Below are 16,189 nucleotides of genomic sequence, written 5' to 3'. Positions count from 1 at the left end.
AGGTGTTCACCACTTGTAACCTTCCCAGCTGGCTTCTGACAAGCAAAGTCAGTGAGGAAAGTTGGATTCACTTAATGACAGTGTGATTCACTTAACAAATGCAGGGATTTATTTGACAACTGTGGCAAAAAAGATAATAAAAACGGGCAAAACTCACTTACCTACTGCCTTGCTTAACAATGGAAATTTTGGGCTCAATTGTGGCTACCTATATTGTTTCTTGAGCAGAAGTTCTCAGTGCAGTCTCTTCATATAGCATGAAGTGACTGTTGTCAAATGTTTACAATCTTGATTTGGTTTTTATATTAAGATCCTTGAAGAAACAGTAAGTGCACACATTCTGCAAGTGATATTTATTTGAATTAGAGCACTTCTTCCCTTGAAGCTATCCATCTCTCCCTTGTTTTCCAGAATAGATAATAAGGATAGGGCTGTTCTGCCACCTACTTATTCCCTCATACAGCTGACTTGTTGGTAATTGAAATCCTCAGAGGAATTGCTGCCCTACTTTGCTTTATATTAGAAGCATTTTTAGCTGCCTTGGCTTTTGCAAAGTGCGCCCCCACTCCCCGGTAACTCTTTCCCCTGATTCCAAGTTCTCTTGTACAATGAGCAACTCTGAGGAATTTCTGGAAAATGTTAGCAGATTGTTAATATCTATGCCAAGCAGCTGACCTGCTTTTTTTTTCTTTAGTCTTAATGATGCTTCTAGTGCTACATGAAAGGTACTGATAGAATAGGTAATCACAGGAAAGAGACAAACCGCCCAAAGTCAAAACAGAGTAGAAAATGGAAGGCCAAAAAAGGATATACTTCAAAAACATTTTTGCTCACCAGGTGTAGAAATTCAAAAAGGTACAATCTAGTCCTTTTGCAAGTAGTAAATTGGAATATTCTTAGCTATTCTTCTGCAAGGCAGTATCAAGGATTTTAGTAAGACAATTATGAAAATAAATGACTGATCTGCTACCTTTTAAAGATGGTGGTGGTGAATGCAGAAGATGGAATAGATGCATAGCATATACTCTGGTAACTGGGAATAAGGAATACTTTAATCATTCTGGGTAGGGCAGATAATGTAAAGTTACCCAATAGTAGGAGTGAAAAGTGGGATTTGTTGATTTGCATAAATATAATTTTATTAACACTTTAATGTTAATTCTGTTTTTCAAACCCAAATAAAAATGGAAACAAAAAACATTGCAGATTTTATTTTTTCATAATAAATTCCTGTAATAAATATTTTTTTCAATTGTAGAATGATTTCTGAATACTTATTGTTAAGGGGTTATTGGAGAATTCAGCACAGCTTTTGACTAGAGTTGACTCTCAAGATAAGCACATTTTTAGACTTGCCAATTCTATTTGGCTTCTTTGATTCATCCAGATATTATTTATAATTGACAAAATTATTTTATAGGTACATTAATTTCAGAGAGAAGCATGGCAAATTATACTAGAAATCTAGTGTATTTAAAAAAATATATGTCTATTTTTAAAAGGGTAAATGTTTCTACCCATTCCCTTCTTCTTGTTTTCCTGTTTCATTCTGATTTTGTATGTCATCGCTGTTTATGTATATAGTTGTGAGGGATGGTGCCTACAAGTGGGTAGATGATGTGATAGACTACAGTGAAGCAGCAGTTTCCTAAGAGCATATTCTAAATAGATAAGACAAAAGGCAGCCCAGCCCAGAAAAAGGAGTGAGGATAACCACTCTCTGAAATCTCTCAGGGTATTCTCATTAAGGTGAGAATAGTGAAGAGTTTAGTCTGGCAAGAATTTGTCTATTGTGTGTAAGCAAATAAAGATGTGAACTCTGGCTGGGTTATTCTGTTTCATTCTTGGGCTAAATCTGACAGTAGTTCATCATTTTTTTTTTATTAATTTATCAAATTTATATGGCTGCCCATCTCATGGTAATTGACACTGGGCTGCATACAACAATTCAATAAAACAATAAATATAAAACAATTGTTACCTAAAACCATTAAAAACTATAAAAACAGAACTAAACAAGAAAAGAAAAATAATCTCACAACTTCACCCAGGCCAGTCTTGAGGTACCTTTGAAAGCTTAGAAGTGATGTCACCTATCATCACTTGGGAGAGAAGATTCCACAACTTGGGTACCACAGCAGAAAAGGCCTGTTTAAGACAATTCTGAAGGATACCATGGTCAGTGGTATTGAAAGCCCCTAGGAGATCAAGTAAGGCACAGATAGATGTGCCATCACCATCCTGTCCACACCAGAGATCATCCAAAACCATGAGTAATCCTGTTTCTGTTCCATATTTGAGGCCTGAAACTTGATGCATGTTCCAGATAATTCACTTTATCCAGGGTCCTCTGAAGCTGTTGGGAAATCACCTTCTTGATCAATCTCCCCCCAAAAGAGGAAGGTGGTTAGTGGGCATTAGTTGCCCAGTATCAAGAGGTCCAGCAATGGTTTCTTTAGGAGAGGGGGAACTATAGTCTCCTTTAGAGGTGAAAGAACAGTCCATCCCCCAACTCAAAGAAGAATTAAGAATTACGTATTGCTAGGATCCATTCAAACGACACCCTCTTTTCCCCAGGCTAAGGGGGACCCTATTCGCTTTTTCAGGTCCCATAGGTTCAAACTCTTCCTAGATAACCAGGTAAGACCACCCTAGGCATTTCCTTTGTGCTTACAATTAGGCCAGCATCCAACTGTGAGCAAATCTAAGTGATTTTTATTTGAGCAAATTCCTCTACATGTCCCTGCAGAAGATTTACTCGAGGACTGTGTCATCTGAAACTGGTGGAAGTTTGCGGTTTCAATAAGAGTGGAGAATTATTGCTGCTTTGTCACCCTTGTCATTCTACAAAGTTTAGACTTAATAGCAGCTCTAGGCTGTGTTTGGTTAGGTTCATCTTTGGTTGAGTACCAGTGGCCCTCTGAATGTCTCTTCTTTCATGTCCCTCATTTCCTCTGTAAACCACAGAGAGTGATAAGATCCATGAGAAAGGAGATCTGTGATCTAATCCAATGCCTAAGCTGCCTTTAATTTCAAGTGGCAACCAAGGCCTTAGAAGGACTATGCAACAGACCAACAGGAACAAACCCCAGCTCCCTCTGAAACCCCTCACTGGGGATGCCCCACCGTGGTGGGTCCAGCATCACTTCAGAGGATTGCAGTGCAGAAAATCCCTAGTAATCAGGATATGATTTGACTATAACAAGGGGGACACTGAAAACTCCCACAGACAAAGATCACATAGCCATTGCTCTGACAGGAACACAAGATCTGGTATGTGACCCATGACAGGCACTGAATGACCTGGGATAGGTTCATGGTTATAATGGTGGCCATGAACTCCTTAACTGCCTTAGATCCTGCTCCTGGGAGGAAGCAGATTGAAGTCCCTCAAACCTGGGAAATTCCATTGCCAGCATAGTGATGGGGTCAAGAAGCTCAGGAACGACGTTGCCATGGAGCAATGAGGATGGTGCAATAGCAACAATCAGAATTGATTCTCAGAGCCCAGCTGAAAGGAATAGAGTCTCACATCCACTGATCTCTGAAAGCTATAAGTGATTTTTGGATGACAATCACCACTCTGCCAAATTATTCTGTTTTGTTGATTTTGAAGTTATAGGTTATGCAGAGTGCTTTGCCTCTTAATTTTTTTTTTGTCTAGCTGGATCTATGAGAATGTATGTAAGCCATTGAAACCTCTGCAGAATTACATTAGAAAATGAATTCAGCTGTGATAGGAAGATTAGAAATATTTTTGAAGATGAGTTACCAGTTTCTCTTTAAGATACTTTACTTAACCCGCATATTATTCAAAGAAGAATCATGAGGACAAGTAAGATAAAGACCCTGTCCATCATAGGCATTCAAAGAAACTTAAGAACTTTGTGTTAAGCTGCTGATATTCCACAATGTCAAAATCACAAAATTATTTTAGTTGGTTCTGATAATGCCAGCCCTTTGAAGTATAGTTGGCAAGTTCAATAAATAGAAGTGGTAGGAATTCCAGAATGCTTTGGAATGAGGTAAGGTGGAATAACAGAATTGTAGTACGGTCAAATAACCGAATCTTGAAAGTCTGTCCAACTTTCTCTCTGTTCTTTATTGCCAAGGTCAGATCTATATTCCTTCACAGTACTTATAAATCTTGATAACAGAATAGCCTGTATAGCAGTTTCCACTATATTGTGGACAGCATGGAATATGAAACCTATTTTATATTTCCTGCTCTTAGTTTACCATCATAGTTAGTATTTATGTTATCAGGATTAAATCTATCGTTGTTGTAAATTGTGCTTGCCAGTGACAATGTCTATTTCTTCCTTTGATATGATAGATTTATCATCTAAAACAGAAATAAATTTCAAAATATTTACTTTAAATATTCCCTCACAATGAATAAACAAATTACGGTGTTTATAAACTATCCATGTTTTCTGTTGGAAGCATTCATGGAAATAGATATGTAATCAATATTGTCCACGTCTCTTTTCAGACCATCAAATACATTAATAACACAAGTTTTTGTTACTGTAGGTTACAGTAGAACTTTTTCATTTTTTTAGTTTTCTAATTAAAGCAGAAATGGGGCCCATTGACTAAATATTGTGCTTAAGAATTATAGTGTAGTGAGTATTTGGGTCTTTAGCCACTGTCTTTCAGTTAATTAACTAAATTAATTAACTCTTCTTCTAGGAGTTGCTTTCGCAAACATATTTGCTATACTGCTACTTTCAGTTTCATTCCCTAATTTGTGTGATTGGGAGAGGAAGGAAGTTTTTACTCAACAGTGAGTAAAAGAAAAGTGTACTTTTGTATTGTCCATGCCTGCGTTACTAAAAAAAAAGAGGGTGGGGGGAAGCCTGTCTGTAATTCTGTCAGAATTAACATTGTATTTAGGAGACATCTTTAAGCAAATTGCTTTGATGAATAATACTGTGGAGATTTTTGGTCATGAATGTATCCATTTCAATGTATTAGAGGATTTAAAATTTAAAACCAGCTTTGCTCAGAACAGCATCCCAGAGGGTCTCTGCAGCTTTTAGATGTTTGTAAAATACCCTGTTTACTATAGTTGTGAGAATATACCAGGAGCGAGTGCAAATGCAAATTATTACATTTCAATAAATATGTCTGTATACATTTCTTTGGCAGATTCTCTTGCTTAAGTCTACATGAAATGAATGGAAATCTCAGAGGAATCATATTTGTATCAATCCCATTCATTCCTATGAGGCTTCTACAGGAAAAGTTCTCCCGATTCTCTTGATCATTATTAGCTCCAGGCTCATCTGTAATTTGTAACATTTGATAAATATGGTTATATTAATTTGCATTCAATTGAATAATAGTAATGTGCATTTCATTTAACACTGGTAATAAAATCTGCACTGCTTCTTTCTTGATCTTCCTGCCCCCATTAGATGGCCATGGTCTCCCCCCAAATAAAAGAAAGTACATCTAAGTTTATTTCTGCACCCTTTTTTCAGAAAGATTGGAAGTTAATATTTGAAGGGCTTTTCAACGTTATTATAGTTATTGCAAACACTTCCTGCTCTCTGCTGTCGTCTTACTTCATGTGGAAAATGTTTCCACATCAGATGACCAAAAAGCAATAGGCCCTACTATCCAACAGGAAATGGAGAATGGAGTAGAGGAAAAAACAACACAGGAACTACAGTTAGTGATTACCAGTTATAAATTCTGCTAGGAATCTTTTCACTTCCAATTATCCCAAAATGATAGTAAATATGGAAGTGGTTTCCTGCACTGTAGCTCATGAAAATCTTTTGCTGGAAAGATCCTAAAAATGGGATGCTTTCTTGGATTGTAAGGGCTACCTGATTCATCTTTTCCTAAACCAAGTCTTCCTAATTAAAAACAGTCTGGTCATTGTAAGCTTCTGCATTTCAAGATGGGGTATAGAATGTCAGACGCATGAATCAAGGAAAATTCAAAATTATCAAAGAAGAAATAAAGAATATTAAATTTGATGTGTTAGGAATAAGTAAATACAGGGCATAAGAGTTTACCAAAGAATTAAGTGGCAGAGATACTCAGAAAGAATATCATTTAGTATAATAGCAGTATAAATATATATTTGCAATGTCCACTTGTAATGGACAAGAATATTAAGGAATTCTACAGCAAATGGCAAGAATAGTGAATGTAATATAAAAAGGACTAACTAGTTGGAGAAATGGAAGAACCTGGAATCACAATAAGATTTAGATTGGACAAATCCAACAATTCAGAAGATGTAATAGATTTTTTTGAAGTTCTTCAGATTATGAAATAAGCCATGACTTATTGAAAATATACAGAATAACCTTAGAAAATTAAATAGAAAAGGAGCTTAAACTAGTTTTGACATGATGGCCATCCAGTCAGAATATAAATTCTTTGTAAGGAGCAACATTAGTATACTTATGCAAAAGAGAATCAAAAATGCGATGGGAAAAGATAACAGACATAAACATGAAAGATTACAGTCATGAACATCCCCAAAATTTCAAATTGGAGAAGATCAAAATCATTTCCAAAATAAGTTGTCATGATAGCCAAGAAAACATGTAAGGTGAGAGTAACAAAACATAAAACAAATGAATATAAATTTCCAATATGAAGCAAAAAGGTTTTAAGAAATGATCTCATTCAAGAATATTACAAACAAGAAAATAACAAGAAAAATGAGAAATGTTTTAAGAATATAAGAGAAACCAGAAAAAAATGCAGTTAGACTTATATACCGCTTCATAGGGCTTTCAGCCCTCTCTAAGCGGTTTACAGAGTCAGCATATTGCCCCCAACAACAATCGGGGTCCTCATTTTACCCACCTTGGAAGGATGGAAGGCTGAGTCAACCCTGAGCCAGTGAGATTTGAACAGCCGAACTGCAGAACTGCAGTCAGCTGAAGTAGCCTGCAGTGCTGCATTTAACCACTGCGAGATGGCGCAGTGGTTAAACTTTATTCAAAAGTAATCTGATAGAGATGAGATTTTTTTAAAAATGAAAAGACTATACTTGAGCCCTTTATAAAACTTTGCAGAGAAAAAATATGTTCTGAAAGAGACTCCACTAGAAAGTGAAATACAGTGGGTAATAAATCTATTGTCAAGTAGAAATCCACCAGGTATAGATGAAAAATCCATTGAACTATTTAAAGCTACCAAAGAAGAGGCAGTTAATCAGTTCTAGACAACATATTTAAATTATACTCTGTGACCTAAAGTTTTGAAAGTATTAATGCATATACCTATACTGTACTCAGAAAGGGAGATTGATTTAATTATTTATTTAGATTTAGGTGATTCTGGGTAGCTTTCCGTAAAATAGAACAAAAGCTAGGATGTAAAAGAATGTGCAAATTAGAACCAAAAGCTTCAATTGCCTTTCTATCACATGGTTTCCACAGTAGTATTTAAAGTCAGGGTGTACGGGAAGGAACCACACTAAGTTTATTTTGTAAAAATGGAAACAAGAAGCCATCCATTAGAAGGTCGAAGACATTTAAACCTGGTGATAGGACAAAGAGGAGGCAGGCCCCTTTCTATACCTCAGTATGAACAAATGTCATCAATCCATGCCAAATTCTGGTTTGTTACACAGTCAGGCAGATGTTTAGATTGGATTTGACATTTTTATCTACCTATCAAGTGGTTCCCAAGGACCTGGGATAAGCAGCTGTTGTTTGATAGTGTTTCAAGCAGGGGTGGGTTCCGGCAGCCACTACTGCTGGTTTGCTCATGGTTGCACAGTGCGCCCATGCATGCGCAACACTAAAAAACTGCTTCTGCATATGCGCAGAAGCAAAAAACAAGATGGTGCCTATGGCGCTGCCAGGAGAACCGGTTCGCAGGCGTGGCAGGCCTGGGTCGCTGCCAGTTCCAGTGACCCAGGCCGCCAAGTTACTACCGGTTAGGCCAGACCAATAGGAACCCACCTTTGGTTCCAAGTGAAGGTATTGTTTGTTCCAAGTAAAGGTGCCTTCTGCAATTGACTGATGGTGATTTTGTCAATGCCAATGAATGTTCAAATGGTGCTCCAGATCTAGGGCACCTATTACTAATTGGTACTCTGCTTTCTTTTACCACCATCATTTTATTTTATTTGTAGGTTTTTTTATTTTGTGATTTTCTCCAGTTCTTTTTCTTGTATTCTGCTGCTCCAGGTACTGCTGCGTCCATTATCCAGACTTTTGTGTCTTTTTTACTGGCAATTGTTAAGTCTGAGATGTTATGTGGCACGTGCCTGTCTGCTTGAATTTTTATTATTATTACAGTTGATAGAACAGTCAGTCAGTTGTTCAGACTGACATGGCATCTTTATCCACCTACATTTTATTATTATTACAGTTGATAGAACAGTCAGCCAGATGTTTAGATTGGGTTTGGCATTTTTTCCCACCTATCGAATCTTTCCCGAGGATCTCAGATAGGCAGATGTTGTTTAATAACATTGAAAGTACCATTGCAGGAGGTAAGCTATTCCTGTGATTGCTTCAACTTACATAGTTGCCCATCTCATCACGGCAATTCTGAGTGACTAACATTTAAAAACATAATGCAAATAACACGGAATTGCAATGCCTTTAATGATAGCCTAGGTAAAAGCCAATCTACCATAAATCAAACAACTTCACAGGTTCCAACTAACGATCTGATCACCAGGCCAGGAACACACCCATGTCTTCCAGGTTTCCAAAAAGCTGGCAAAGTCAGGAGCAAGCTAATTTTATTCCCTGAAAGAAATTTGCCAATTACATTTCTCCAGTGTTAAAGCATGCTCCTTCCCCCAGATTATTGTTTGGCTTTCTAAAAAATAAAAGTGCTTATCTTTTTACATTTACTTATCTTATATTTTTAAATAATATGTGGTTTTAAAATGCTTTCAATCTGATCCCCCCAAAATGTGTTTTGATATTCAGCTTACTTTAATAGCATGTCATATCATGCAATTCTTTAGTAAGCAGCCTAAGGGAATTGGGAATTAGTCCAGGACTTCCCACTTAAACAAAACCAGAAATAAAATATTATATAGCTCTCATTATCAGACGTTACCTATCAGTCTTTTTCAGACACACTATTTTTCTGGTCTCCTAATAAGCACTCTTCTATGCTGCCTCTTTCCGGCAGGTAGATATTTCCACGCATAGGACAGAAAAATCATTTTTTAAAAAAAGAAAATATCTCATTATTTGCCTTGTTGCTTTTTAAAGTGGGAAAAAAACCCAATAGCTTTTCAGTATCATTTCAGTTTTCATTTATCATTTTGGACAGTGTAACCTACCTAACTCTGCAAGGATCCTGAGGGCTGGAAGGCAGCTGTCTGATGCTCACAGGTGCTATGAACCCTGTGATACCACTAGATGGTGCCCACTGACTCCAGAATGATACATTGCATTGTATTATATTTAATTTGTACTTATTTAATTTTAAAATGCCCAATTTTATAAGAAAAAAAACTAGCTCATATTCCTGCATAAATCTTGTGCCATTTAGTATTTATGTTTTGGAGGCTTTAGCATGCAGAAGATCATACAGCAATGCCTATCCTGACTCCTAATATATACCCAGCCAGAATACTCTTCTAGTCCTGAAGGTAACATCTAGAACTTTTAACAAAATGTTTTTTTCCCTCCTAGTGATGGAACTTTGACTTTGGTTATAGAGTCTAGAGTACTGTTATACAATCTAGAGCAGGGGTTCCCACCTTTTGGCTTGCTTGAGCCACATTATGTGAAGAAGAATTGTCTCGAGCCGCATATAAAATATATAATATAATCAAGGCATATAAATCACATAATATTTAAAGTCTATGGTCTATTTGGGACCACATTACTAGCTATCCAGGCTGCATACAGCCCATGGGCCACAGGTTGGACACACCTGAACTCAAGTTACTTAGGAATTCATCTCAAAATGTAACAGCTATCTTCTTTTCTTCATTTCTTCATTCTTGTAAGTTTTCCATTAATGCTTGTCATATATGAATAACTACTAGGATTTACATTTTAAAAGAAGAGGAAGTATTGCTTCCATTTTTGAGAATGCTTTGGGACAATTACCCTTTTTTACATGAAGTACAAATTCCCCAAGTTGGTTAAAAATATCTTAAATTGCAATCTTCTGACTGTAATATATGCCATAAGAATTCTGTCATGCCAAACTTTTTCATCAGCTTTTCCCTCCTTAATCCATAGAGATGCCAAGGGTCAGACATGACAGAATGACTGATGACAATGAGGCTAATGATAAGAATGCAGTCTAACTAATGATAAGAATGAAAAAATAAGATGAAGGTACCACCTGCCAAAATATTGTGCAATACCTATTTACTAGCTCAAACTCTGGGATAAATGTTTGGAAGAATTGATTATAAGTCGCTGGGCAGGCAAGTACATATAGGGTATAGAAAAAAAAGATTGAAGCCAGTTGCTAGTTCTAAAATAAGGCAAGGCAAGTTGATTCAAAACTCTTTTTTTTTTCTTACAAGGTTCTGGAAAAAAATCCTAACAGACCAATGAGCCATAAAGAGATTCTTCAGGTTATCCAAAAAGAAGGGTTAAAAGAGATTAGGTAAGTATGAATTATTATACTGTTTTATACCCCTAATAACATAAACACAAATATTTTCCAACTGTAGATTTTGTAAGTATTGCAGTATAAATAGTTGACCAAGGCAGCATATGCATTTGTCTGATGTTCATGTTGTGTTGCCAAACAGTTTTTCAGATATTTTGTTTCTAGATTGAAGTTCTTTTTTTTTTTTTTTTTTTTTTTGTATTTATGAAAACACTGAATAATGCTACTTGGTAACGGACAAAAAGGAGTTTTGTTCATGAACTAGAGGGCAACTTCCTGGTTGAAATAGTATCTTGATGTCACATGCCTTAAAATTTTTACTTTTCAGAGCTGCTTGGGGGTTGAGACTTAGTTGTCAATCAGTAAATCATTAGTTATTTCACTAAGTTAAGCTTTTCTGGGAATCACTATTATGCTATCTATTGTATGCTTGTTCCAATTTCCTCTGAGAACTCAAGGCAACCTTTAGAAAGATCTCCCTTAATTTTATCCTAACAACAATTTTGTGAGGTTTGTTAGGCTGAGAGAGGATAACAGTCTTAAATCAACTCCATAGTTTGGATGAACTTGGTGTTGTCCATTTTAATCTGGCACTTTAAATACCATATTCAAATATCTGACATTTATCTAGATTGCTGTTGACTACTTTGATTCTAGAAAATGTATAATGATTTAGACCAGGGGTATCAAACTCAAGGCCCATGGACTGGATACCGCCCACAATGTGGTTGGAACTGGTCCGCGGGGCCGTCCTGGTCTACCCAGTGTGAAGAGGAAACATGCCAGCAGTTTGGGGAATGGCATCAAGATGGCTACGCCCACTCAATTGGCCACCCCCACCTACTCAACCACGCCCAGCTGGCCCCCTGGGGTCAACCACCCCTGGGTCAACCACAGCCCTGATGCGGCACTCAATGAAATGGAGTTTGACACCCCTGATTTAGACAGTTGAGGTGTTTTCTAATTTTACTTTTACAGAATTTTCTTTCCAAGTTGAATGACAGGGATTGGATGAGGCCTTTCATGAACAAAGATGCAAAATCATCTTATCAGTAAGAGAGAAATAATGATCTTCCCTGCAGTTCAGTTTAAATAATTATTAGAAAAAGCATCTGAAATTCTTTGAATGTTTTAATATGTTTTATAAAAATGTTAAATGCTTGTTGTTAACTATCTGCTTAATGGGAAATATTTCATAGTGGGAAGAAGTACACAATTAAAAATGTGTTGGACTTTGTATGCTTGCTATGAAGTTGCCATGTGCATGCACTGTTTTTACTGGAAAGTAAACATGGATTACATGCTTTGTAATCAAAATGGCTTTTATAGTATTAAAAAAAAGTTGCATAGAAAATTTAAATGTACTCCATTCAGATCAGATAATTTATATATGCATTTGTTTTGTTTTTAAATAAGCTTTGTAGTTTGCACTTTTCCTCAGTTTTACTAAATAGGGTACATTTTTGGGACTTGGATACAATAAAGAAATTCATAGCAATGTACAGATCATGTTTGTAAAACTAACTTTTACTTATGACTTTTTCTTCTATTAATTACTACAAGTATTATTTTTGAGGGTGAAGAAATTATCAATATGGTAAATATATCTTGCTTAGAAAATAAAGATTAAGATGAGCTAAAAATTAGAGGAGGTAAAACCACTCATTGAAAATGATTAATGCTACATTTTTTGAGTGTTTAGCTTGGTTAGTTTGCCTGTGAATGAAGGATTTACTGCTAAGGATTTCTAAAATGTGGCTTGTTCTATTTAAAAATCATACGGTAATGATTTCATTTAGTTAATGATTTGTAGATTGAAGATACATTTTTAATTTGGGATGGGATAAGGAAGGGATCACAGGATGTGGGATAGATATAATACTATCTCCAGAGGGGACAAGACTTAAGATTTTCAGGCCAATGTTAAAAGCAAAAAATACTTCAAAATTTGTGGCAAGCTCTTGTGACTATGCATGACCCTAGGAATTTCCAGCACAAGAGGACTTTATATGGTTTATCACTTAAAATATTGTTTCCTTTACCCACAAGAGTTTGAGAGGGCCTTTTTTCATCTTCTTTGCATTCCCTCTTTTCTGATTTTCTGCCACTGACTGGAGATGTTGCATTTTCCAGAGATTTGCTCTTTAAAATAGCCTAATTTTGATGATTATTCTTGCTTTACTGGGTCAAGAGATGGAATTTAGGTTAAAAATGTATTCTTTATTTTGGTTAATTATTAATTGAACTAGGCCAACTCAGATGTTTCTATTTGAAATGGCAAAATAATAAAGAAATATAGAACTTTTTAATAAATTAGAAAAAGTAGTAAGAGCATCATATTACAAGCACCTTTCAGAATTTAATTGAATGAATCTGTTAGTACTTTAAAATATAAACTATTCCCTTTGTTCAATACTTCAGTTAAAAATAAGGTAGTCAGATATGTTTTCCTTAAAGGCATGTTTTCCTTTTAAAGGAGATTTATTGAAACATTCTTATATGAACATTGTAGCTTAAGTTTCAGAATTGAAGTTGTCAGAAAAATAGTGCAAGGAGGTATACAGTGTTATATTTCTCCAGAATTAGCTTGATAGGTGACTTCCTGGCTCTGGGATCAGATGCTAGAATGAATGAATTTGTGTTCAGTAGTCTCTTCCAAATATCAGATGCTTGCTTGTGATAACTTTTCTGCTTTATAAGTCTCTTGGTCATAGATCTTTCAAACAATTTGTTTCTAACAAACATGATTTCTGTGTAACGATATGGGCCTTTTTTCCCCCTAGCCACAGTAATAAAAAAATAGAAATAAAACAATTTCCACCAGAAATTAAGTTCAACAAAGGGTCATGGAGTATTTTAAGCACATATATTTTTATTAAGTCATGCAACCAACCCACAAGAGATGTTCTTAATTACATTGGGAGGAATATGTTTGTAAAATGAATGTGGAACATGTAATTCTCAGGTGACATCTGTAATAATGGAGCATTTTAGCAATATTATTTGCTCCTACTTAGAGGTGGCATTGATTCTACAGCCTTTATGTCACTATTTTTTTTTAACCTTCAGTGTAATTTGGACTTGAACGCCAAAGTAGTATCTTTTATTTATACTACCAAGACTCCCCCTTGAGACTTGCAAAGACTGCTTGATGAATTTGTCCCATTTGTTCTCTATAATCTAAGGAAAATGTCTGGTATGAGTTGTGTGGGTGGTCATTGGAAATATATGAAAATATTGTTTTACTGACATACTTAAATGTTTATCTTGTTTTTCCTCCCCTTTACCCATTCTCATTGTCTTTTTCACTTTGTTTTTCGGGTTTCTTGGATTTCCATCTTTTCCAGAAGGTAAGATCCACAATTAATGAATACATTCCTTTGCACATAAGTAATGCTACATTTATTTAGCTTGCTTTGCATAGAAGCTTTGCAATAATTTCATTGCTGTTTAGGTTGAAGAATCATTTCTCTGTGTACCTAAAGCTTGTTTGTGGGAGGCCATGGCTAGCCAGATGAGGTGGGAAGGGCTGACATTTTGCCAGGCGAGTCTTTGTTCTCTTTGACCTTGAATGAAAGAAGCTTAGCATTGGGTTCTTCTACTTGGATGATTTCATCTCTGATTGACTTGGCAGGGTTTTCTGAACCATCTTGTTGTTCACTCTAGGAGCTTCTGAATGTTGAATTAAAATAAAGCAGAACTGGGGATCCTTTTTTGGCCCAAAGGCGGCAATCATTTAAACCCCTCCAGGGTCATGCCAGGGAGCCGTACGGAGTAAGACCGTTCTCTTCCTTCTTATGCTTCCTTCCTCCCATAGCTTTTCACGCAAACGGTTCCCTCCAGAGCTCTGTTTTCCCCACACACAGCCTCTTTTTATAGCAATTTAAACTTTTTAGATGCCTGAACTGTGGTAGGAAAGGAAGGAATTATTTTTCCTTCCAGAGCATGAGGCATGGAGGTTTAATCTGGCCTCCATTTTATCCTTTTGCAGCAGGTAACACATTTGAAATATTCTTCATTGGCATCACTAAAAGCTTTTAAAACACTAATTGCTATATAGAGCAAAGGTCCCCAAATTTGGCAACTTTAAGACTTGTGGACTTCAACTCCCAGAATTCTCTCTTAAGCAAAGCTTGCCAAGTTTGAAGACCTCTGATATAGAGGGAGAGGCCAGATGAGAGGACAAGGGAAGTCCAGTGATATACCTCTGGCTAGTGGTTTCCTATTCAGACTACTGGCATATCTACATTGTGACTTTTAGCTACAACACACTTCTAGAAATATAAGATGCATCCCTGAGAAAGGTTGTGATTTCCACACAATGAGTTAATGAACTTACTTACGCTGCAACCATTATAAAAACCATTATTGGTTTTGCAACTTCTCCCTCACTTGTGAAGAGAAGTCACACTGAAACCACTATCAGAAGCAGATGCATTTCCTGAGTCCATTTAAATAAGCTGTGTGCATTTATTTACTGGTAATTCACTCTTTGCACAATCTTTCTCTATTCTAGCTTTAAAGTAGGAATGAGCCTGCCTATGGCGTTTTGGGACCTGGGGCCCCTTTTTAACTAGAATCCCAGAAAATTAGTGGTGTGATTTTGTACTGTTTGAGTCAAGAAGTACATGAAAAATATTGTTTGAATCTTCAAATGCTTTAAAACGAGAGTGGGAATGAAACACAGCTCAACACAGCCCAAAATCCAAGGGAAAAATCAGTGCTATATCCATATTATGTACCATCACCTTCTCTTCAGCTTCTCTTCTTTCTAGATATGAAACATGGTCTTATTTGACTAAATGTTGCCCACTTCTGTTATAGAAACAAAGGTTTCTGTTTGTGACAGACATAAGCAAAGGAAATGAACTGATCTCTCATGGGTATTACAGGCCAAAGTAAATTAAGTTAATTGTTTTATGGGAGTGAATGTTAGCCACTGTTTTTCTTATGACTTTGGTTTCAGACTACTCTTGTGCTTAATTTAAACCACACTTTTTGATATATTGTGGTTACAGTTTGTACATCTAGATTTCATGTTTGGCAAGCTTAAATGCATTGTTAAAGTGATTGCTTTATGAGTGTATTAGTTGCTTTTTACTGGGTGTTGAACAAACATTGGAAGCAACTTTGAAGAGTAAAAAAAACTGAACATATTAGCCCATTTTATTCTGTAATGCTGCTTCTTAACTTTATTATGGATGCACAACACACACCGGTATTTGCAGTTGAATTAAAAACAACTAATTTTTGGAAATATTGTGAAATTGATGCATTTTATTCTCAATCCATCATATTTTAATGTTTTTTTTAACCCCAATATGTCTGAAGCAATGAAAACTCTTTAGTCATTCCCAGAAATGTTGAAACTTTTTTTTTTCTTAACATTTTGGTTGTCGGGACTACAAAGTTCTAATATCTCTGCTGCTTTTTTTAACATATTGCTTGGCACTTATGTTTGTGACAGACTATGCATGAAATGACTGAAGAAATTTCTTTCCCTTCTGGGAATTCTCTGAATAGCAAGAGCAGTTTTCTCTTTTATAATTAAAGTGTGTATGAACATTTTGTGCTATAATTTACAGTATATACTTGCTTATAGAGA

The 16,189-nt window shown here is 36.0% G+C and overlaps 1 protein-coding gene across 2 annotated transcripts in view; it reads left to right on the top strand.

Moving 5' to 3' along the window:
• Positions 1 to 16,189, top strand: part of ASXL2 (ASXL transcriptional regulator 2) — a 69,595-nt gene that overhangs the window by 24,376 nt on the left and 29,030 nt on the right. Inside the window, exon 2 of one of the 2 annotated variants that reach the window (XM_087717400.1) lies at positions 10,496 to 10,578. In XM_087717400.1, the coding sequence (XP_087573526.1) occupies positions 10,496 to 10,578 (83 nt within the window). Of the gene's footprint in view, positions 1 to 10,495; positions 10,579 to 13,701; positions 13,935 to 16,189 lie in introns of those variants that run through there. The other variant, XM_087717399.1, reaches the window with a different exon arrangement.

Source organism: Thamnophis sirtalis, unplaced genomic scaffold (genome assembly GCF_051295495.1).
Source record: "Thamnophis sirtalis isolate CommonGarterSnake01/CBP01778 unplaced genomic scaffold, rThaSir2_p1.2 scaffold_6, whole genome shotgun sequence".
Taxonomy (NCBI): domain Eukaryota; kingdom Metazoa; phylum Chordata; class Lepidosauria; order Squamata; family Natricidae; genus Thamnophis; species Thamnophis sirtalis.
Note: the sequence above shows the minus strand (reverse complement) of the source record. Positions and strands in the feature narration are given on the sequence as shown.